Below are 23,344 nucleotides of genomic sequence, written 5' to 3' on the forward strand. Positions count from 1 at the left end.
TTGCTTCACCGTTTTTTTTCAATGAAAGCTATGATTCTTCTCTTCGTTCTCCTTCCAAGAAACCTACACAACACAACACTAAAACATATCAAAAACATCAAAATATTGTGGCCATTACATCAATTTAAGTCAAAACGAAGGCTTCCAAGTGGATATAAAATCCACTTATCACACCCCCAAACTTAAACCGATGTTTGTCCTCAAGCATAGACATACACACAAATACTACTAATGCAATGCATGAATGCAACTAAATGCCTACATCTAATCGAATCATGAAGTGTAATTCTTGTTAACATAGCATCATCAGAATATGCAACATTCTCAGCATTCATCTCCTTCACATATTAGCCATGTATTCTTCCACTACAAGTGTGAAGTGCATCGTGTGTGCTAGCATGCTCTCTAGTGAAACAAAACAAAGACCATCAAACTTCAATAGAGTCCTCACTATGAGCCGTTAATCAGAATTAGGTTTAAACACTTCTTTACTAAAGAGTCAACTACAATTTAGGGTCACTAAAGAATTCCTATGCCTCTCCTATTTTTTCTATTTTTCTTTTTCTTTTTCTTGCTAAGTCTAAGGTTGGGACACTTCTCAGTGCAAGTGAGTCACGACCGCCATTCGACTTCGCTTATTCTATTTTTTTTAATCAAGTAATTCTCCAGTAATCAAAGGTTGTGAAAGGTCACCAAGAATTTGCTTATTCTAACACATTTGCACTTAATACCAGCACAAGTACATGGATCGTCCCTTTCACATGACATTGCATTCTACCCATTGATCTCAAAGGAGTATTTGATAATTTTTTTTATTCCTTTTTTTCTTTTTTTTAGAAAGGCATATTCATCCCTTAACTCCCCCAAACTTAAGATTTACAAACTCTAAGTTCAAAAAGGGAATAATCCTAACTCTACGCCCAACTCAACGCAAGGACTCAAGAAATAAGTTAGTCTAAGTCTTATCTCTAGAGCATAAGTGTAATTACAATTTCCACACAAGCAGTTTCCAAGCACAAGGCATCACATATAATCAAGACTACTAGCCAAGACATTATGCACATAAACTCATCATAGGACATCAACTTGGAACACAACTTCACGATTCATGTAAATGCAACTATATGAAACTACTAACACATACTAAACACAAGTATATATAAAAAACACGTACTAATATGCAAACAATATGAGATAATATGCTAAACTATATGCATCATGCAACCTATATGAACACACACTACTACTACTAATCCTTAGATTACCACCCCCAAACTTAAAATATTCAATGTCCTCATTGAAGGTGATAATAAGGATAGAATGTACCTAGATGTCGGGAGGATCACCTTCCTCGGGTGGAGGATCAGGTGGTGAATATACCATGCCATCTCCAAACACTGGCCAATCAACCTCAACACCAATGGCTCGAAAAGCACTCCCAAGAGCTTGAGTCAAATCCTTTGCAAAATGGCGGTGAATGTCATGCATGTCATCTATGCGCCGTGACAACCTTCTAAACTGCACATCACTTAAGAGATCCGGTGGTAGTTTGAGTTCGATTATGGGAGCTTCTTCAATAGATGGTTTAAGATGCTCCTGAAAATTTCTAAGCTCTTCTACTCCATCTTCGAAATCAGAATCCCCTGTTAAGACGCTCTCTAAGGTACATGGCCTTGGCTTTTGCTCCATCTCAGACTTTTCAACAGCTTCTAGTGGTTCCACCTTAAAGCATTCTTCTTCATCGGTTGGAAATTTCATTGCGTTGAACACCTTAAAAGTGACACTCTGATCTTGAACTCGCATTGTAAGCTCTCCTTTTTGCACATTGATCAAAGTTTGTCCTATAGCTAAGAACGGTATTCCCAAGATGATGGGAATCTTCTTATCCTCCTTAAAGTCTAGAATGACAAAGTCAGCAGGGAAGATGAGCTTATCCACCTTAACCAAGATGTCTTCCAATATACCTCTCGGGTATGTGATGGACCGATCAGCCAGTTGTAAGTACATGTTTGTAGGTTTCGGCTCTGGCAAACCAAGTTTCTTGAACACAGATAATGGCATCAGATTAATGCTAGCTCCCAAGTCACATAAACACTTGTCGAATGACAATGGTCCAATGGTACACGGTATTGTGAACCTTCCGGGATCTTTAAGTTTCGGAGGCAATTTCTGTTGTAGCACCGCACTGCACTCTTCCGTTAGAGCAACGGTCTCCAAGTCCTCAAGTTTCAGCTTCCGAGATAGAATACCTTTCATAAATTTAGCATAACTAAGCATTTGTTCTAGAGCCTCCGCAAAAGGTATGTTGATTTGTAATTTCTTGAAAAACTCTAGAAATTTAGCGAATTGCTTGTCGAGCTTATGCTTCTGAAGTCTCTTCGGAAAAGGGGGAGGTGGATACACTTGCTTGACCCCAATATCAGCTTTATGACTAGACTTCTCGGCCGATTCCTTGCTTGCTTCCTCGTTGAATTCTTTCTTGTCAGCGTCAATAACAGTTTTTCCACTATCAGACTTAGATGAGAGCACGGGTGTTTCAACCTGTTGATCACTCTCTTCCTTGTTTTGCTCTGTTGCTGATTCTTTTTCCTTCGTAACCTTTCCGGACCTCAAGGTGACAGCCTGTACCTGTTCTTTCATCTCTTTCTTGCCCGGATTGGCCTCGGTATCGCTAGGAAGAGTTCCTTGTGGACTGTTTATCAACGCATTAGCAATCTGCCCAATCTGGTTCTCCAAAGTCTTGATTGACACCGCTTGGCTTTTAAACATTAACATCAATTCTTCCAATTCAGACCTTTCGTTGGAAGACTGTCCAGCCACCCCATGATTTTGTTGCTGGAATCCAGGGTGTTGGAATTGCTGCCTCGGTGCAAATTGTTGTTGAAAACCAGAAGGGTTGAAAGATCCAGCTCCTTGCTGCTGAAACTGTTGCTGCGGTTGTTGCATGAAATTTTGATTGTTGCTCCAGCTGAAATTCGGATGATTCTGATTATTGGGATGATAAGTGGCAGGAGCTGGCTGCTGAGACCTCTAGAAGGTGCTCACAAACTGAGCAGATTCACTAGATATAGCACACTGATTAGAAGAATGTGCACCCGCACAAAGCTCGCAAACATTAGGTGGTGGTTGAACTCCCAAGTTAGCTAAGGAATCTATCTTCATAGTAAGAGCCTTAATTTGAGCAGTCAAGGCTGTAGTAGCATCAAGATCTAGAACACATGCTGCCTTGACCTGATGAAGACGCTGAGTAGGATTCTGATATTCATTCACAGCCATCATCTCGATCAACTCATAAGCCTCATCATAGTTCTTAGCCCATAGAGCTCCACCTGATGCTGCATCAAGCATTGGCCTCGATTGAGGACCCAAGCCATTTTAAAAGCAATTAATCACCATCCAATCAGGCATCCCATGATGTGGGCACTTTCGAAGCATCTCCTTGTAGCGTTCCCAAGCTTCACATAAAGTTTCACCCGACAGCTGAGAGGATTGAGTGATAGCATTCCTGATTGCAGCTGTTTTGGCCATAGGGAAGAACTTAGTAAGAATAAGCAAAGTCGAATAAGCAAAGGTATAAGTGCAAAGGTATTAGAATAAGCAAATTCTTGGTGACTTTTCACAACCCTTGATTACTGGAGAATTACTTGATTAAAAAAAAAGAAAAAAAAATAGAATAAGCGATGTCGAATGGCGGTCGTGACTCACTTACACTGAGAAGCGTCCCAACCTTAGACTTAGCAAGAAAAAAAATAGAAAAAAAATAGGAGAGGCATAGGAATTCTTTAGTGACCCTAAATTGTAGTTGACTCGTTAGTAAAAAACTTGTTCGCACAAAATCACGCAAGCGTACGTGGTCACAAGTAGTATAGAATCAAATTCAGTTCGTTCCCACAGAGACTGGTGTATTCAGAAATATGCACTTATGCACCAATGTATGATTATTATTCAATGCTCAGACAATTAACAAGTTGGTTGGTTTTATCTAAATTAACTAATTAACTCGAATTATAACTAAGAGAATTAAACTAAGAGAATAACGATTTACTAATGAGAATAAAAACATGGGATTCTAAATTCATTATATACTTCCTTCAGAGTTATGCCTTATCGATATGTGATGGTTGATAACTAATCAGATAACACGAAACTGATACACGCTAACTGTTGTTATACGCGCACCATACTGCTACACATCCACAATTAAGATAGAAGGTAAACAGACACCAATTATGCTTAGACCCTATATGTCTATAGAATTTGAAAACATAATGGTTGAAGAACAAGTTATCTATCAAGATTACATAGGGCGATGCAAGATGGTTAAAATCACACCACTAATCATGTATATCGAATACATAATCCTATGTTCGCATGGCAAGTTCTAAATCAATGTATCCACTGTCGCTTCAATAAAGATTAACACACAACTTAGATGTTAGCTACGCATCCAAGAAGAATAAGCACAACCAATACGAAGAAATCAACATTCATCACACAAATAATTAAGGCAATCAACTACTGAAATCCATATATAAATCCGCTAGAATCCCACGATAATGATTAGTTCATAATGAAACTTCTCATCATCATGGGAATAAGAGTAAACATGATACTGAATAGTCTAAACAATATCAAAAGAGTAAAACAAGAGTTTCGAAACAAATCCGAAAGAGCATCCAAAGTTACGCCTCCTTCGAAGAATTACAAAAGTGAAAACTATGAAACTCGATCTCGATCTTCTCCGTAGCCGTCACGTGCTCCTTAGAATGTTTCTAGGTTGTGTTTTAAGTCCCCCAAGACTTCCTTTAAGTTTCCCAGCGAACGACCCTTCAAACGGATCAAAAACGGGCAGAACGGGCCAAAATTCCCGCTCAGGTCGTGGGGCGGCCGCGTCAAAGTTGGGGCGGGCGCGCCAACGGGGCGGCCGCGCCAAAGTTGGGACGGGCCCGCCAAAGTGGCAGCCCCCCGTCCAGGAGTTGGGGCGGCCACGCCAGATTTGGGGCGGCTGCGCCAAAACATCAGCCTTGCACCCTAATGCTTCCGCGTCCATAACTTTCTCCTCGTGCATCCGATTGCTTCGCCGTTTTTTTTTTCACTCGAAGCTATGAGTCCCCTCTTCGTCCTCCTTCCAAGAAACCTACACAACACACCACTAAAACATATCAAAAACATCAAAAGCTTGAGGCCAGATCATCCATTTAAGTCAAAACGAAGGCTTCCAAGTAGATATAAAATCCACTTATCACACCCCCAAACTTAAACCGATGCTTGTCCTCATTGAAGGTGATAGTAAGGATAGATGGTACCTAGAAACACTACGCCATAGATGGCCTATTGCAACGCCCTTGTAACGCTTGTGTTACAATAGCTAGGCAGATTTTGACATAATGAAACACTCCTCACGACGTATTACAGTAGCCGAAATTCAGTGTCAAAATAGACGTGATAGTGTTGCAACCTTGTAACGCCACATCCAACTGTTACAATAATTTATCTAATTTATTTATTTATTTATGTAATTAAAAAATTATTTAATTAGTGGGTCCACATTTGGGTCCCACACTTGTTGGCCCACTGCTGCTGACATGGCAGGTGGGTCCCACTTGTGTGCCCCACTACTGATGACGTGGCAGTGCGGGTCCCACGTGCGGGTTCCACTACCGCTGACATGGCCATGGTGGGTCCCACGTGTGGGCTCCACTACTGCTGATGTGGCAGGTGGGTCCCACACGTGGGCCCGCTTCTGCTGACGTGGCAAGTGGGTCCCAAGGCAGTACTTCAAAAATATTTTGAAATTTTTGAAGGCCATGGGAATTGAACCCATGACCTCTCACATAACAAAACAAGTCAGAAACCACTTCACCAACATTGCTTTTGTGTTTGTCAATGCATAACTAAAATATAACCTTATCTTTTCTTTACTGGGCTCCAAAAAAAATTATGCCAAGCCCATTTCATGGGTTACTCATGTTTCAATTGTTTAAAATCTGGCCCATTTACTTAGATGACTTTCTTTTTTATTTTTGTTTAAAAATCGAGATTTATAAACAATAAAATCGAGATTTTTTTTATTTTTATTAATTTCTTTTAAACAAAAAAATCGAGATTATTTTAAACAATGAAATCGAGATTTTTAAACAATAAAATTGAGATTTTTTTAATTTTTGTTTAAAAAATCGCGATTTTTTAAAACAATAAAATCGAGATTTTTTTTAATCAATAAAATCGAGATTTTTAATTTTTTTTAATCGAGATTGTAAAATTGTAAAAAACATACCAACTGGGTTTAATTTATGTATTTAAATATTATCAAAAACTAAAATAAAAATGCAGTGTTTTAATTTTTTATGTTGCAAAAATGCAAAAATGAAGCAGCCGTGTGTAATAAGTAAAAATTTTTATTGGTGAATGCACCAGCCGTGTGAAGCTTAAACGTTTTTTTACCTATTTAAACCCTCTCCACCTATTCAGTTTTGTTTTAATCTCTCAGAAACCCTCTCGATAAAAAAACCCTCTCACGCGTCTCTTCATCTTTCAAAACCCTCTCCAGCTTTCTTGATGGCGTCTTCAAGGTAATCACTCCAGTTTTGTTTTAAGCTTTCGTGTGCTTCATTTTCGTTTTCTTTCATTTTTTGTAATCTCTACTCTATTCATGTAATCATTTTTTTCTTTTTCATAGCAATCACTCTGCCTCGAACTCGGTAACACAGCCCATATATACAGAGAATGTTGAGAAATCATTGTGCAACCTGAACGGTCACCTGCAGGCGACTCTCCGTGAACAGATGGTGGAGCTGAACCAGTTGACTGCTACCCTCAACAAGATGGTGGAGCTGCTCGGGGACGATCTGAAAGCAGTGATGGTGGAGCAGGCGCAACTGGTCCAGCGACTGCGTCATGGACGTTGAGGCGGGTCGCTGGTGAGGGCTGGTGGAACTGGTGGCTGTTCGTTTTATTAAGTATGTTTTATAAGAACTTTTGTTAATTAAAAACTTTAACTAAGAACATTTTATTAAGTATATTTTGTTGATGTAAGGATTTTAAGAATGGTTGATGTTGATGGTAACTTTTTTAAGTATGTTTATGATCTTAAGTATGATTTTATGATGTTGGTTTAATTTATGGTGTATGGTTTAGTTTCTTTTGTATGCATCTGATTTGAGTATGGTTTTTATGTATGTTGGTGGTTTGATGGTTTAAGTATGATTTGAGTATGGTTTTTATGTATGTTGGTGATTTGAGTATGATTTTAAGTCTGGTTTATTTTTCATGTTGGTTTTAAGCATCTGATTTCATGTTGGTTTTAAGCATCTGATTTTAAGCATCTGATTTTAAGTCTGGTTTTTAAGTCTGGTTTCTTGATGTTTCTTTTGAAAAGCCAGTAGTGTGTAGTGTTAAAATGGGTTTTCTAATGTTACTCATTTTGACTAAAAAGTGGGTTTTCTAATTTTGACTAAAAAGTGGGCTTTCTAATGTAACTCATTTAGAGTAAAAAGTGGGTTTTTTACTAATTTAAACTAAAAATTTACTGAGGTGCCTTATGATTCTAGTGCCTTGTGATTTACACTTGCCCACTTGCATACAATGCCAGAAGTAATGATTCAAAGTAGACTTGTATACAATGCTTAAAATCAAAATACAGTAGTCCTAATGATTCAAAGTAGACTTGTAGAACTAGTGCTTAAAATACAGTGCTCAAAATACAGTGCCTTGTGATTTGAAGTAGAATTATTCAAATTAATGCCCCTTCTCTATTTATTGCAGTAGACTGGTAATGCCCCTCCTGAATTTAGTCCTAAATTTTTGTATAAACTCGTTATAATTATCGAAAGAATGAAACACAAATACCACCATGAACACAATTAGCACCATAAACATTCGTTATAATTATCGAACGAAGTTGAATTCGAATTCGAATGAGAAAATTAGAAACAAAATTAGTACAATTAGAAACACAATCAATTACTTGCAAAATTAGTACAATCATTGAATTCGAATGAGAAAATTAGCAACAAAACTAGCAACAAAATTCGTTATAATTGAATTGGAATGAGAAAAGCATCTGGGCTCATGGTTTGGACCACATGAGACTCACCTCGTCAACTCACTCAACAACTGAGTTGACTCGCTTCCATGCTTCGAGTAAACAACTGAGTTGACTCGCTTCCACCATGTTTCGTTATCTCGAACGAAGCTTCGAGACTCACCATGCTTAATCAACTGAGTTCTCCTACAATAAATCTCGAACAAAATTAGAAACAATTCATGGATTTATATTCAATCAATTGTAAACCACAGAAATTGAATATTTATTAACGATTGTCGAATTCGAAGGCTTTCAACAATCCATGGATTAGATTATTGATTTAGGAGCCTCGATTTCGTTTTGGATTTGCGAAGAGGGGAAGAGAGGCGAAGAGAGGGGATGAAATTGAAAAATGAAAGAAGAGAGAGAAGAGGAAAAATGAAAGAAGAGAAGAGGAAAAATGAAAGAAGAAGATAAAATTGAGAAAATGAAAAAAGAGGCTCGGGATGTGTGTTTCAGAGATGAGCCGCGCGGAGATATTATTACTATATAGGGACCCACATTTGCTGACGTGGCATGTGGTCCCCACATGTGGGTCCCACTTCTGCTGATGTGGCACTTGTGGGTCCCACAAGTGTTATTTTTGAACAAATTTTAAAAATGATTTGGGGCAATTCTATAATAGTCAAAACGGTCAAAGTGCCCTTTGAATATTTATGAAAATATTTTAAAAATGATTTTGGGCAATCCTATAACAGTCAAAATGATTAAATTTTTGAATATCTTTTTGAATACCCTTCTGAGTGTTGGGAAAAAATAATCGAAAAATATAGTGCACGGGTTGTGTCGTATCTCTGTAGTGTAAGTTGTGTAGCACAGAATACTTGTATTGGGGATAGTCATGGATTGACTGTTTGTTTTTTTTGAATATCTTTTAAGATGATCCAACCGTACGGATGATATTAAATACCCTTGCTAGTGTTGGGAAAAAATAATGAAAAAATATAGTGCATGGTTTGTGTCATATCTCTGTAGTGTAAGTTGTGTAGCACAGAATACTTGTATTGGGGATAGTCATGGATTGACTGTTTGTTTTTTTTGAATATCTTTTAAGACGATCCAACCGTACGGATGATATTAAATACCCTTGCTAGTGTTGGGAAAAAATAATGAAAAAATATAGTGCATGGTTTGTGTCGTATCTCTGTAGTGTAAGTTGTGTAGCACAGAATACTTGTATTGGGGATAGTCATGGATTGATTGTTTGTTTTTTTTCGAATATCTTTTAAGACGATCCAACCGTACGGATGATATTAAATACCCTTACTAGTGTTGGGAAAAAAATAATTGAAAAATATAGTGCACGGGTTGTGTCGTATCTCAATAGACAATGTAATATAATAATGCTAGTTATACTTTCACTTTCATGTTTTTAAATATCTTTTAAACGATATTGTATAAGAATGTAATTTAAAAAATAAATTTCTGAAAATATAAGAATATATTAAATATTGCTTTATTTGTACTTATTAAATTTATAAAACATAATATTAAATATTAAAAGAATGTTAAAATATTAAAATAAATATATTAAAAATAAAAATGAATGTGTCCGAAAAATGGGCGGCATATTTCCCCCCCCCCCCAATCGAAGCTAAGTACAGTTATTCTCCACTATCTCATCGCTAATTACAGTTAACCTCATCGCTCAACCTCACCTCGCTCAACCTCACCTCCCTCGCTCTCTCTCTCCTCGCTCAACCTCACCTCACCTCACCTCACCTCACTCAACTCCCGCAACTCCCGCGCTCTCACTCGCCTCAAAGCAGAGAAATCAAAATTAGGGTTTCGAAGTTTGGGGGTTCGAAGCAGAGAAGTTTTCACCTGGGGTTTCGAAGGCAGCCAAGCTCGATTTAAGCTCTCACCAAGGGGATTAGGTATATTTTACCCTCCCCCCTCTCTCTCTCCAGCTCTCTCTCTCTCACTCTCTCTCTCTCACTCACTCTCTCTCTCTCTCTCTATCTCTCTCTCGCTCTCTCTCCCCTCCCCCTCTCGCTGTCTCTATGCATGCTTGTAATTATGTACACTGTGTTTACATACCAGCTGATATTTTTAAGTGATTCTCATTTGTATTTTGAGTATTATTGTTAATGTTTGGCTGAATCATGATACTATGTTAGTTAGTTTGGCTGAATCATGATACTATGTTAGTTATTATGTATTTTTTTGTAAGGTGTTAGTTACTATGTATTTGATTGTAATATTACGATAATATGTAGGTTTGCAATTGAACAGGCTGCCAAATCTTTATTTGTTCACTAATTTTGACAAAAACAGAGTGTGACTAGCTTTTAGGAATGGAGGCTGATTGGATAGGACTACCTAGGTACAGTGAAGCATATGTCAGTGGGATTCAAGCATTTGTGGAAAATGCGTTTCCCCTTTTTTCCGTAGGTGAAGAAATGAAGTGCCCCTGCAAGAAATGTAATGGTAAATATTGGCATCGTCAGGATGTGATTTATGATCATCTCATTTGCAGAGGGCCTTCCGCTTTACATGTCCAATGGATATATGATGTCTCGCAAAAGAAAGTCGAAAATAGTACTGCAAATATAGGTTCTGACTTTATGGATTGCGAAACGGGGTATGATTTTGGTGATAATTTAGAAGCGATGGGGAAGATGTTTGAGAATTTAGACGATGGACCAGATACGGAGGCTAAAAAGATTTATCGGCATCTGAAAGAGGGAAAATAACCACTATATCCCGGCTGCAAGAAATTTTCTCGTTTAAGTTTTATGATCAGGCTTTACCATTTAAAATGTAGTCATGGAATTAGCAATTCTGCTTTTGGGGAATTATTGGGGTTAATAAAGGATGTTTTCCCCGAAGCAAATATGCCTTTGTCCTTCAATGCTGCGAAGGACATGATTAGGGACTTGGGCCTTCATTACGAGAAAATACATGCTTGTCCCAATAGTTGCATGTTGTATTGGGAAGCAAATAAAAATAAACAAGTCTGTGATATTTGTGGGGTATCTAGGTGGGTTATACAAGAGAAGAAAGGGTCTACCCATAATAACGATCCAGAGAAGTTAGTTACTAAAGTGCCAGCAAACGTTATGAGATATTTTCCACTAAAGCCTAGGCTACAAAGATTGTTCCTGTCCAAGGAATCTTCCAAATTGAACACATGGCATGCAGCGGGAAGGACGAAAGATGGGAAACTAAGGCATCCGGCGGACGCCGAAACTTGGAAGACAATGGATGCTATGTATCCTGATTTTTCTTCGGAAATTCGAAATATTTCACTAGGTGTAGCTGCTGATGGATTTAATCCATTTCGTTCTATGAATTTAAGTCATAGTACATGGCCAATTCTACTTGTAAACTACAACCTCCCACCTTGGCTCTGCATGAAACAGGAAAATTTGATTCTTTCAACGTTAATATCGGGACCAGAATCTCCAGGAAATAGTATCGATGTCTATATGCAGCCTTTGATTGCCGAATTGAAAGAATTATGGGATGTCGGCATCCAAACATATGATGCCTTGACTGATCATAACTTTAATTTACGGGCAAGGGTGCTTTGGACCATTAGTGACTTTCCAGGATACGCTATGTTGTCGGGTTGGAGCACAAAGGGTAGACTAGCGTGTCCAATATGTCACTACGAAACTTGTTCTGAATATCTGAAACATAGTAGAAAAATGTGCTACATGAATCATAGAAAATATCTCGATCCTTCACACAAATGGAGGTTTGACAAGAAAAGATTCAATGGGCAGATTGAAACGAGGCAGATTCCGGATCCATTAACGGGAAAGGATATCGAAGAATTGTTGTTTGAGTTTGAAAATCAATTTGGGAAGAAACGCAAGGGAATGGGAAAGAGAAAGCGTAAAATCGACTCTCCTTTCAAAAAGAGGTCAATATTTTTTAATTTGTCGTATTGAAAACATGTTCAACTTCGACACAATCTTGACGCTATGCATATAGAAAAAAACTTATGCGATAATATATTAGGTACTTTACTAAATATTGGTGGCATGTCAAAAGACCACTTGGGTGCTCGCTTTGATTTGCAAGAAATGGGAATAAGGAAGTCACTTCACCCTGTTAAAGGTGCAGATGGAGAGACTTACGAGATTATGGCATCCATCTTTGACATGACAGATAAGGAGAAAGATGTCTTTTGCAAGCTGTTGAAGAATGTGAAACTGCCTTATGGCTGTGCTGCTAATATAAGTCGTTACATGCACACAGACGAGAGAAAAGTAGCGGGGTATAAAAGCCATGACGCGCATTTTATCCTCCACCACTTGTTACAATTTGCTGCAAAGAAATCACTAAAACCTAAGGTGGAAAAGCCGTTGATCAAATTAAGTGAATTTCTTAGAGGCTTATGGAGCAAGGTGATTGTCTTGGATGATATTGAGAGGTTGCAAGTAGAAATTTTTGAAATTCTTTGTGAATTTGAGATAATATTCCCACCTGCCTTCTTTGACATCATGGTGCACCTACCTGTCCATTTGTGTAATGAAGTTAAATGCGGCGGACCGGTGCACCTTCGGTGTATGTATCCTATTGAGCGGTATCTTGCAAAGCTGAAATCATATGTACGTAATAGGAGCAAACCAGAAGGCTCAATTGCAGAAGGCTACCTAGCAGAGGAGTGTATCACATTTTGTTCAAGATTTTTGCATTGTGAAGAAGCAAAAGAAAATACTGATTTTGGAAGATGTCCAACAAATGTGACGTACCATATTGGAACAAGAAGGAATAAAGATGGCAAAGTTTTCCAATTAGAAGATTCAGAATGGAAAGCATGTCATACCTACACTCTGTTCAATAGCGGCAATAAGGAAATTGAGGCTTTGCTTGAGTAAGTTCTCTAGTCCTTACATTTATTAAATAATAAAAACTAATTAAAATGCCTCTTTTTTAAACAGTTTCAATTATTTACTTGATAGGATTCATCGAGCTTCAGTTGAAGCAGATCAAACTTCAGAACGATACAAAAAGGAGCAAACACACTCCAAAGAGTTTTGGAGATGGTTAAAGGTCCAAGTTGGAAATCTGGACACCAATTCAACCGAGTTACAAGTGTTAGCATTAGGTCCCAATCGAACAGCGAGGAGGTTTAGCGGGTATTTCATAAATGGTTATCGATTCCACACAAAGAAGAGAGATTCTCGATGCACCACACAAAACAGTGGAGTTTTTTTAACTGCTGAAACCACTAGTTTTGCAAATTCTAAGGACAAAAATCCAATTATCGGGGAAGTGAACTACTACGGGTCTATTGAAGATATTTTTGAAGTTGATTACTAGGGAGTATTCAGGGTGGTTATGTTTAAGTGTTGCTGGTACCAAGAAGAAAAAGATCCCTTTGGTCTGACTAGGGTCAATTTTAACAAGTCCCGTCACAAATCTGATCCTTATGTTCTTGCTTCACAAGTGCAGCAAGTATTCTATGTGGAAGATCCAATTGCAAAATCTGTTCAATATGTTATAAAAAGACTACCAAGGGTCTGGTGTGACGCTGAAGACCAAGATTTGTTGGAAGAAGAAAACAACCCTCCTGATAAACATGATTCTAATCTTGATTTCCAACTACAAAATCAAGTTGGTGAATTTAGTTGGTTCAGGGATGATATCCCTAAAAGACAAGTCCCTGTATCACCAACTTAAGTAAGAAAAAAACTCTTTGGTAATATGTAATTTAGGAGATGTTTTAGTTGCTGATATGTAATTTAGGAGAATGAAATTTATTGGTGATGTTTTAATTGGTGATGATCTCTGAATTAACTAACTGTTTCTCATAGTTAATTAAACTTGTGTTGCTAAGGTCCAATGTTAGTTAACTGTTTTCCATATATAATTGTGGAATTGTAGCATAATTCTGTCTTTCTTGCTGATCATTCCTTAAATTAATAACAATCACTTCTGTCTTTATATTTAGTTGTCTAGTTGAGTTTTTATATTATCCGCATAATTGGTCTCCTTTTAATCCATATATGTTCATTTCTGTAGGATGGCAGAGAAGTTGCTGAATGTGAGGTATAACTATGATGGCACATTCAACAAGACAAGTTATTCAGGGGGGAAGAGTATTATTATCAACCGCCAAGACGTGGATGAATTTTCATATACAGTGGCGCTAGAAAATGTCAAGGATTGCCTCAACTGTACTGAAATTGGAGGATTATATGTGCTGAATGGAAAACCCCAACAATGGAAGCTTCTGAAGTGTGATTCAGATTTGCTTCAACTGGTAGATGCCTGCGAAAGTGGTGGGGACATAAATATATATGTGGATTGTGTTGTTGACAAAGAATGCAAGCCACTGGAGCCAGGGGTGCCATTTCTAGTCGTACGACCAAGAAAGAACATACTTAAAGGTCATTTCTTATTTTAAATTTTAAATTTAAATATAATAACAAATTACTAAGTCATATTTACTTATAATAAGGCTTGCTTATGTGTTTAATCTCATGAGACACATGTTTACTGATTTGTGTCTTTTTGCAAATTTCTGCAGAACATCTACAAAGCAATCAGAACAGGCGTACTTTTGTTTCTTCACACCAACTACAGCAACAAAGGCAAAGCAAGAGGATTCCAAGGTCACCTCAGTTGCAGGAGGTTGAACAGAACAAGCTTCCAAAATCACCACGTTTGCAGGAGCTAGCGAAGAAGAATCTTCGAAGCTCAACTCATTTGCAAGAGGTTCAAAACAACAATCTGCCAAAGACACCTCCAAAGAATCTTCGAAGCTCAACTCATTTGCAAGAGGTTCAAAACACCAATCTGCCAAAGACACCTCCAAAGAATCTTCGAAACTCAACTCATTTGCAAGAGGTTGAAAACAACAATCTGCCAAAGTCACCGCGTTTGGAGGACCTATAGAAGGATCTTTCAAGCAACCCTCAGTGGAAGAAAGATGTATGCCCCAACGCTGTATCTGCAATGGTGGTGAAAAGGAGGTTACACTTATCAAAAATTGATACAATTGAGGTAGTAATATTTTCCCTTAGCTCACACCTATTTTCCAACATACCAACTGATATTTTCATGATTTCACACTTGCAGTCGGGCCGAGTGAATGAGTATGAGCTGCGTAAAATTCAGAATGTGGAAGAAAACAAAAAAAAGTTCAAGGAACTCAGATTAGGAAATTATGTTGCTAATCCAATTAAGCCGATAGTCCAGCAGAGTACAAAGGAAAAGAAGGATCGGGATGATCCTGAATATGTTGTGGAAAATGAGACGGGAGATGAAAGTGATGACACTTCAGAGGTAATATTTTATACTTATTATGTACACTTTTTCTTTATTTGTGTTTATTTTATTATTAATTAGCTGTTTGTGAAATTATATGAACCTATTGGGTAATTTTGTGTAAGGGGTTGCATTTGATTTTGCACTTATTATGTACATTTTTTCTTCATTTGTTGGTAGAGGCCACTTAACTTAATTAGTAATCAAGAATATAGATAAAAAAGAGTTGTTAATGCTTTCTTTTTTGAGAAATTTTAAATGTTTTGTGTTGTTAATTTTAAGTTTGTTTTGTTAACGCTTATTCATTTGTATTAGGCTAGACACAATTTGCATGCAATAATTATGTCTTAAAATTTCTAAATGATTATTTTTTTTATTAAATTAACAATATCACAATATATATCTGTTTTAGTTATTATGTACATTTTTTCTTCATTTGTGTTTAATATTTACTGCATAGGGAATCAAATCTGTCCAGAAACGGAAAGCAATACCTGGTCCCAGAACTCGTTCGCGAGCAAATGATAAGGATTTGGGTGATAAGGATCCGGTGGATCCTATCGACAAAGGCAAAAAAGTTGCTGCTGCTAGTACCAAAAGTGCAAAACTTATAAAGCCAACATGCAGCAAACTGTTAAAACAAGGGGATAATTCTGCACCAAGTGGTACAATTGCTGCGTATATGGCCCTGCGAGAACGTCAGAAGCAGAATCTTGAAGCTGAAATGAGGAGAGAGGATGTTGGTGATACCGATTTACAAAATGGAAGTGAAGGTGAAGAAGTAGAAGCAGGTAATATGGTCATTTGTACTTTATTTCTTCTGTACGTCTCATTTTTTAATAATTAGTAGGATTATTAGCAATAATATGGTAATTGCGTTTTATTTTATTTGATGGCTATCTGAACAGAACCTAAAAGACGTAGAGGACGTTCAAAAATGTTAAAAGTTCATGCTAGGACTGCTGCTGAAAAGATCTTTGTTAAACTGAGTAAACGAGGTCAACCAATTGGAGAGCGGAAAACTAGATCCGAGTTGAGAAAATTTCCCGGGGACTCTAGTTAAGTATCACGTGTCACTTACTTATGTTAATTGGCATGTTGTTCCAGATGATTTGAAGAAGAAAATGTTGGAATATACTTTGGTGACCTCTATAACCTCAACTTTACTTACTTTTCTCATATCTGTGCACCAACTCATTCAAGTTCTATGTTGACACATTATAGGAGAGGTTTGATATTGCACCAGAAGGGGAAAAGTGGGTGTACAAGACACTTAATTCATCCTGGAGAACACACAAGTCTCGTGTCAAGCTGATGCATTACTCCCAATTTGACAATGATGAGGAGAGGATTCAAAACAGGCCGGATCATATTCCGCTCGAGGATTTTAAGATGCTGTTGGACTACTGGGCGGACGATGGAGTTCAGGTATATTTATAAGGTGGCAAGTATATAGTTTAGAAATTAATTTGTTGCATGCCATTTGATATAGAAAGTAAAATATGATAACATTGTTTTGGTAACAGATTTTGGCTGAGGATAATAAGGCTCGTCGCAATATGTATGTTGAGACACACACTCTCGGTTGCAAGAGTCTTGCTGAGCTTAGAACAACACTGGTATGAACATAAACAACTTGAGTACCCTATAGCTTTTAATAATTTGTCATAAATATTTGTTAATTGATGATGTCCGTAATTTGTAAGAAATAAAATTGAGTACCTTGTACCTTTTTCTTATATTAATTGATGAGTGTTGATAATCGCCAGTTTGATGTTACTTTTGGATAATTGCCATATGAGTTTATAATAGGCACAGACTTCAATAATATTTGAAGGTAGATTAGGCACTCTAAATCTTCTGCATTTAAATTTTTATTGGATTAAATAGCAGTTTGGACTTGGTACGCTAATTTGAGTTTAGCTTTGAGTTTGGCAGTTTTTTAATTCTATTTTTAAAAATGCACTCAAATTATGTAATGCCCAAATTCACAGTTGTTAAATTCTATTTTAGTTTAATTAGTTTGAAAAGTTCACGAGTGAAGTGTATGTTCCGATTACTTCGATTTTTTGTCTACCTTCAATGTTCCCGTACCAAGCTTGTCTAATTCATTGTCTAGTTACAAGTGAATTGTTGTTTCTGTTACTTGACAGAAAGAAGATGACCCAAATCAGAGGTCCCCATCAGAGGCTAAAATCTTTGTAGAAAGTCGCAAGCGCAAGCCTGGGCACGAGTACAAGTTAAGTCCAAAAGCAATTAAGAAAAAAATTGTAAGTAAATTATCTTCTAAAGTATATATATTTGAACTCATTTTACCTCTACCTCTGTACACTTGACAAAACTTTCTCTTGTAGGAGTCTGTTGAAAAGATAACGAAAGAAGGAAATGATGCAGCTGCGCTCGTTCCCAAAAAGAAAAAGAACCGGCCAGATTGGTTGGTGGGAAGGCAAGGTAAAACAGCAGCTTCGACAGAAACTCCAGTTGATCCGGTTACACAATCTACAGTCGAGGAGCTGCACACAAAGATTGCTCAGCTAGAGAGTGAGATGGAAGCGAAGGTCAATACAAAAGTTCAACATAACATGGCCTGGTTGCTGAAGAAACTCGGAGAGGCAAATCCGGGTCTGAAAGTTGACATTACTCATGACTTTTGTGCAACTGTTTCTAGTGATGGAGATGAATTTGGCACTCCAATCACTCCTGGCACCGCTTCTGGAACCACTCCTGGCACCACCCGTGGCACCACCGACTCTTTAATATAACTGTTTCTACGTAAAACTTAGTTAATATGAATTTGTCGTCCTTCATTTTGTTGTCAGATTGTTTTGATGTTGCGTTTCTTAAATGGTTTGGATGGGATTGTTTTATGTTGGAGGATGGTTGGATATTTGTTCTTTTGGAGTTTGGTATTTGTAGTTTAGGTGGATGTATGGTGGGAAGTTTGGATGGATGTTTGTTGGATTGTTTGTTGCATTATTTATATTTTTAATGGGAATGCTCCAAAAACAATGCTGGCATTGCAGAAAATTTTCAAATATGTTACAATAGCTCATTTTAACGTTACAACTGATTAATGTTTGTGTTACAGTTAGTCCACTTAGTGTTCCGAAAGCACCTTTTTACTGTTACAATAGGCACACAAATGGTGACGTGGCAGTCCACGTGTAGGACCCACACGCTGACGTGGACAGTGATGGACCCACCAACATGCTGACGTGGCTATTTGGGACCCACAGGCTGACGTGGCAGCGGAGGCCCCACCACGCTGATGTGGCTTTGTGGGACCCACATGCTAACGTGGTAGTGCGGGACCAACAAGCTGACGTGGCGTGGTGGGTCCCACGTGCTGACGTGGCGGGTGTGGGTCCCACATGCTGACGTGGTTGAGTGGGACCCACATGCTGACGTGGCCTCTGTGGGTCCCACATGCTGACGTGGCAGGTGAGGGTCCCACATGCTGACGTGGCTTTGGGGGACCCACATGCTGACGTGGCTTCTGTGGGTCCCGCATGCTGACCTGGCCTCCGTGGGACCCACATGCTGACGTGGCATATGTGGGACCCACATGCTAGCTTGACCGGTGGAATGTGCTATTGTATCAGTGGTTTACCGTTACAGCATCCCCTTATTATGTTACAGTAGGGCGCTGTTGTAACGTTTTTTGGCTGTTACAGTTGATTCCAGTTTGTGTTACAATAGGGGCCAATTGTAACGTTCGCAAACGTAACGCCCATTAGTGTTACAGTAGCTCTATTGTAACGGATTTTGACCCTATTGTAACATGACTTGGGCATTACAATTGGCCATCTATGGCGTAGTGAAATCGGTAGGATCACCCTCCTCGGGTGGATGATCAGGTGGTGAATATACCATGCCATCTCCAAACACTAGCCAATCAACCTCAACACCAATGACTCGAAAAGCACTCGTAAGAGCCTTAGTCAAATCCTTTGCAAAACGGCGGTGAATGTCATGCATGTCATCTATGCGCCGTGACAACCTTCCAAATTGCACATCACTTAAGAGATCCGGTGGAAGTTTGAGTTCGAGTATGGGAGCTTCTGGCCTTAGCTTTTGCCCCGTCTCAGAATTTTCAACAGCTTCTAGTGCCTCCACCTTCAAGCATTCTTCTTCGTCGGTTGGAAACTCCATTGCGTTGAACACCTTAAAAGTGACACTCTGATCTTGAACTCTCATTGTAAGCTCCCCTTTTTGCACATCGATCAAAGTTTGACCTGTAGCTAAGAACGGCCTTCCCAAGATAATGGGAATCTTCTTATCCTCCTCGAAGTCTAGGACGACAAAATCAGCAGGGAAGATGAGCTTATCCACCTTAACCAAGACGTCTTCCACTATACCTCTCGGGTATGTGATGGACCGATCAGCCAGTTGTAAGTACATGTTTGTAGGTTTCGGCTCCGGCAGCCCAAGTTTCTTGAAGACATATAATGGCATCAGATTAATGCTAGCTCCCAAGTCACATAAACACTTGTCGAATAACAATGGTCCAATGGTACACGGTATTGTGAAACTCCCCAGATCCTTGAGTTTCAGAGGTAATTTCTGCTGCAGCACGCACTACACTCCTCGGTCAAAGCCACAGTCTCTAATTCCTCAAGTTTGAGTTTCCGAGATAGAATACCTTTCATGAATTTAGCATAACTCGGCATTTGTTCTAGAGCCTCCGCAAAAGGTATGTTGATTTGTAATTTCTTGAAAATCTCTAGAAATTTAGTGAATTGTTTGTCGAGCTTATGTTTCTGAAGTCTCTTCGGAAAAGGGGGAGGTGGATACACTTGCTTGACCCCAATATCAGCTTTAGGGCTAGACTTCTCGGCTGATTCCTTGCTTGCTTCCTCGTTGATTTCATTCTTGTCAGTGTTAACAACAGTTTTTCCACTACCAGACTTAGATGAGAGCACGGGTGTTTCAACCTGTTGATCACTCTCATCCTTGTTATGCTCTGTTGCTGACTCTTTCTCCTTCATAACCCTTCCGGACCTTAAGGTGATAGCCTGTACCTGTTCCTTCACCTCTTTCCTACCCGGATTGGCCTCGGTATCACTAAGAAGAGTTCCTTGTGGTCTGTTAATCAACGTGTTAGCAATCTGTCCAATCTGGTTCTCCAAAGTCTTGATTGACACCGCTTGGCTTTTAATCATTAGTTTCATCTCTTCCCATTCAGATCTTTCGTTGGAAGACTGTCCAGCCACCCCTTGATTTTGTTGCTGAAATCCGGATGGATGGAATTGCTGCTTCGGTGCAAACTGTTGTTGAAAATCAGAAGGGTTGAAAGGTCTAGCTCCTTGCTGCTGAAATTGATGTTGCGGGTGTGGCATGAAGTTCTGATTGTTGCTCCAGCTGAAAGTCCGATGATTCCGATTATTCGGGTGATAAGTAGCCTGAGCTGGCTGCTGAGATCTCTGAAAATTGCTCACAAACTGAGCGGATTCACTAGATATAGCACACTAATCAGAAGAATGTGCACCCGCACAAAGCTCGCAAACAATAGGCGGTGGCTGAACTCCCAAGTTAGCTAAGGAATCCACCTTCATAGTAAGAGCCTTAAGTTGAGCAATCAAGGCTGTAGTAGCATCAACATCTAGAATTCCTGCTGCCTTGCCCTGATGAAAACGCTGAGTAGGATTCTGATATTCGTTCGCAGGCATCATCTCGATCAACTCATAAGCCTCATCATAGTTCTTAGCCCATAGAGCTCCACCTGATGCTGCATCGAACATTGGTCTCGATTTAGGTCCCAAGCCATTATAGAAGCAATTAATCACCATCCAATCAGGCATCCCATGATGTGGGCACTTTCGAAGCATCTCCTTGTAGCGTTCCCACGCTTCACATAAAGTTTCACCAGATAGCTGAGAGAATTGAGTGATAGCATTCCTGATTGCAGCTGTTTTGGCCATAGGGAAGAACTTAGTAAGAAATTTCTGAGCCAGATTCTCCCATGTCGTAATAGATCCTGCAGAAAGAGAATGCAACCATCCCTTAGCTTTATCCCTCAGAGAAAATGGGAACAGCCTCAATTTGATAGCATCTTCAGTAACACCATCGAACTTGAAAGTGTCACAGATTTCAATGAAATCTCGAATATGCATATTAGGATCCTCTGTCGGAGAACCCCCAAACTGCACTGAGTTCTGTACCATCTGAATAGTGCTCGGTTTGATCTCAAAAGTGGTGGCATGGATTGCTGGCCTGACAATGCTCGACTGAATGTCATTGATTTTAGGCTCAGAGAAAGCCTTAAGAGCCTTAGTATTATTCGCCAATGGTGGTTGGTCACCCTTTGTAGTACTCACTATCGTTTCTGCTTTTGCCAATGCTTCTTTACGGGCCTAAGAACGTGTTCGCATACACGTCACTCAACTACCTGAAACACACACAAACGAACTAAAGTGAGAAAAGAATCCAAGTCAGTGAACTTTAACGACCACTGATGACAAACACATAAACTAAAGTAAAACACCGAGTCCCCAGCAGCGGCGCCAAAAACTTGTTCGCACAAAATCACGCAAGTGTACGTGGTCACAAGTAATATAGAATATAATTCAAGTTCGTTCCCACAGAGACTGGTGTATTCAGAAATATGCACTTATGCACTAATGTATGATTATTATTCAATGCTTAGACAAGTATCAAATTGGGTTTTGGTTTTCTACTTAACTAATTCGATTCGAATTATGAAACTAAGAATTATCAACTAAGAGAATAACGATTTACTAATGAGAAATAAACATGGGATTCTAGCTTCATTAACAACTTCATTCAGAGTTCTACCTTTATTCGATTGTAATGGTGGATAACTAATCAGATAACACGAGACTGATACACGCTAACTGTCGTTATACGTGCACCATACTGCTACATATCCACAATTAAGATAGAAGGTAAACAGACACCAATTATGCTTAGATCCTATATGTCTATAGAATTTGAAAACATAACGGTTGAGGAACAAGTTATCTATCAAGATTACATAGGGCGATGCAAGATGGGTAAAATCACATCACAAGTCATGCTATCGAACACGAAACCTATGCTCGCATGGCAAGTTCTAAATCAATATATTCACTGTCGCTTCAATAAAGATTAACAAGCAATCTTAGATGTTAGCTAAGCATCCAAGACGAATAAGCACAACCAATACGAGGAAATCAAACCATCACATATGAACAAGACAAATTAACTACTGAAATTCATCGATAAATCCGCTAAAATCCCATGACAATGATTAGTTCATAATCGAACTTCTCATCATCATGGGTTCGAATGTAAACATGGTACTGAATAGGAAAAACAAAGTCAAAAGAGTAAAACAAGAGTTTCGAAACAAATCCGAATGAGCATCCAAAAGTATCGCCTAATTGGAAGAAGACAAAAGAAAACTATGAATCTAGATCTTCTCCGTAGCCGTCACGTGGCCTTAGAATGTTTCTAGGTTGTGTTTTAAGTTCCCCAAGCCTTCCTTTAAGTTTCCCAGCAAACGGGCCTTCAAACGGATCAAAAACGGGCAAAACGGGCCAAAATTCCCGCTCAGGTTGTGGGGCAGCCGCGCCAAAGTTGGGGCGGGCGCGCCAACGGGGCGGCCGCGCCAAAGTTGGGGCGGCCGCGCCAAAGTGGCAGCCCCCCCGTCCAGGAGTTGGGGCGGCCGCGCCAGAGTTGGGGCGGCCGCGCCAACGGGGCGGCCGCGCCAAAGTGGCAGCCCTGACATCCAACCTTTACGCGTCCGTATCTTTCTCCTCGAGCATCCGATTGCTTCACCGTTTTTTTTCAATGAAAGTTATGATTCTTCTCTTCGTTCTCCTTCCAAGAAACCTACACAACACAACACTGTAAATCCCAAGTTTTGATGATCACATAATAGCAAGCTATCTTTCAATTCAGCTTAACATGTTATATTTACTCTGTTATAGTCTACCATATTACTTGTCTAATCCGATTCTGCAGGAAACAGAGATATAGCAAGCTATTGTCATATCTTAGCTTGATATGTTTAAGTTATAGTATTTTAGC

General features: G+C 39.0%; 2 protein-coding genes and 2 non-coding genes across 4 annotated transcripts; 2 read left to right on the forward strand and 2 right to left on the reverse strand.

Annotated features, from left to right (window-relative positions):
- Window positions 1-1,326: 1,326 nt before the first annotated feature.
- Window positions 1,327-3,276, reverse strand: LOC135150376 (uncharacterized). Its single transcript, XM_064086657.1, has 5 exons — window positions 3,115-3,276; window positions 2,629-3,030; window positions 2,404-2,514; window positions 1,668-2,232; window positions 1,327-1,397 (listed from the first exon to the last, which is right to left on the reverse strand). Exons 1-5 carry the CDS (start codon window positions 3,274-3,276, stop codon window positions 1,327-1,329), a joined length of 1,311 nt encoding a protein of 436 aa, XP_063942727.1.
- A 130-nt stretch (window positions 3,277-3,406) lies between these two features.
- Window positions 3,407-3,513, forward strand: LOC135150950 (small nucleolar RNA R71). Its single transcript, XR_010289410.1, has one exon. It is a non-coding gene; the product is annotated as a small nucleolar RNA R71 (small nucleolar RNA).
- A 16,350-nt stretch (window positions 3,514-19,863) lies between these two features.
- LOC135150377 (uncharacterized) lies at window positions 19,864-21,114 on the reverse strand. Its single transcript, XM_064086658.1, has 2 exons — window positions 20,821-21,114; window positions 19,864-20,736 (listed from the first exon to the last, which is right to left on the reverse strand). Exons 1-2 carry the CDS (start codon window positions 21,112-21,114, stop codon window positions 19,864-19,866), a joined length of 1,167 nt encoding a protein of 388 aa, XP_063942728.1.
- Window positions 21,113-21,219, forward strand: LOC135150917 (small nucleolar RNA R71). Its single transcript, XR_010289378.1, has one exon. It is a non-coding gene; the product is annotated as a small nucleolar RNA R71 (small nucleolar RNA).
- The last annotated feature ends 2,125 nt before the right edge of the window (window positions 21,220-23,344 follow it).

This window comes from Daucus carota, chromosome 2 (genome assembly GCF_001625215.2).
Source record: "Daucus carota subsp. sativus chromosome 2, DH1 v3.0, whole genome shotgun sequence".
Taxonomy (NCBI): domain Eukaryota; kingdom Viridiplantae; phylum Streptophyta; class Magnoliopsida; order Apiales; family Apiaceae; genus Daucus; species Daucus carota.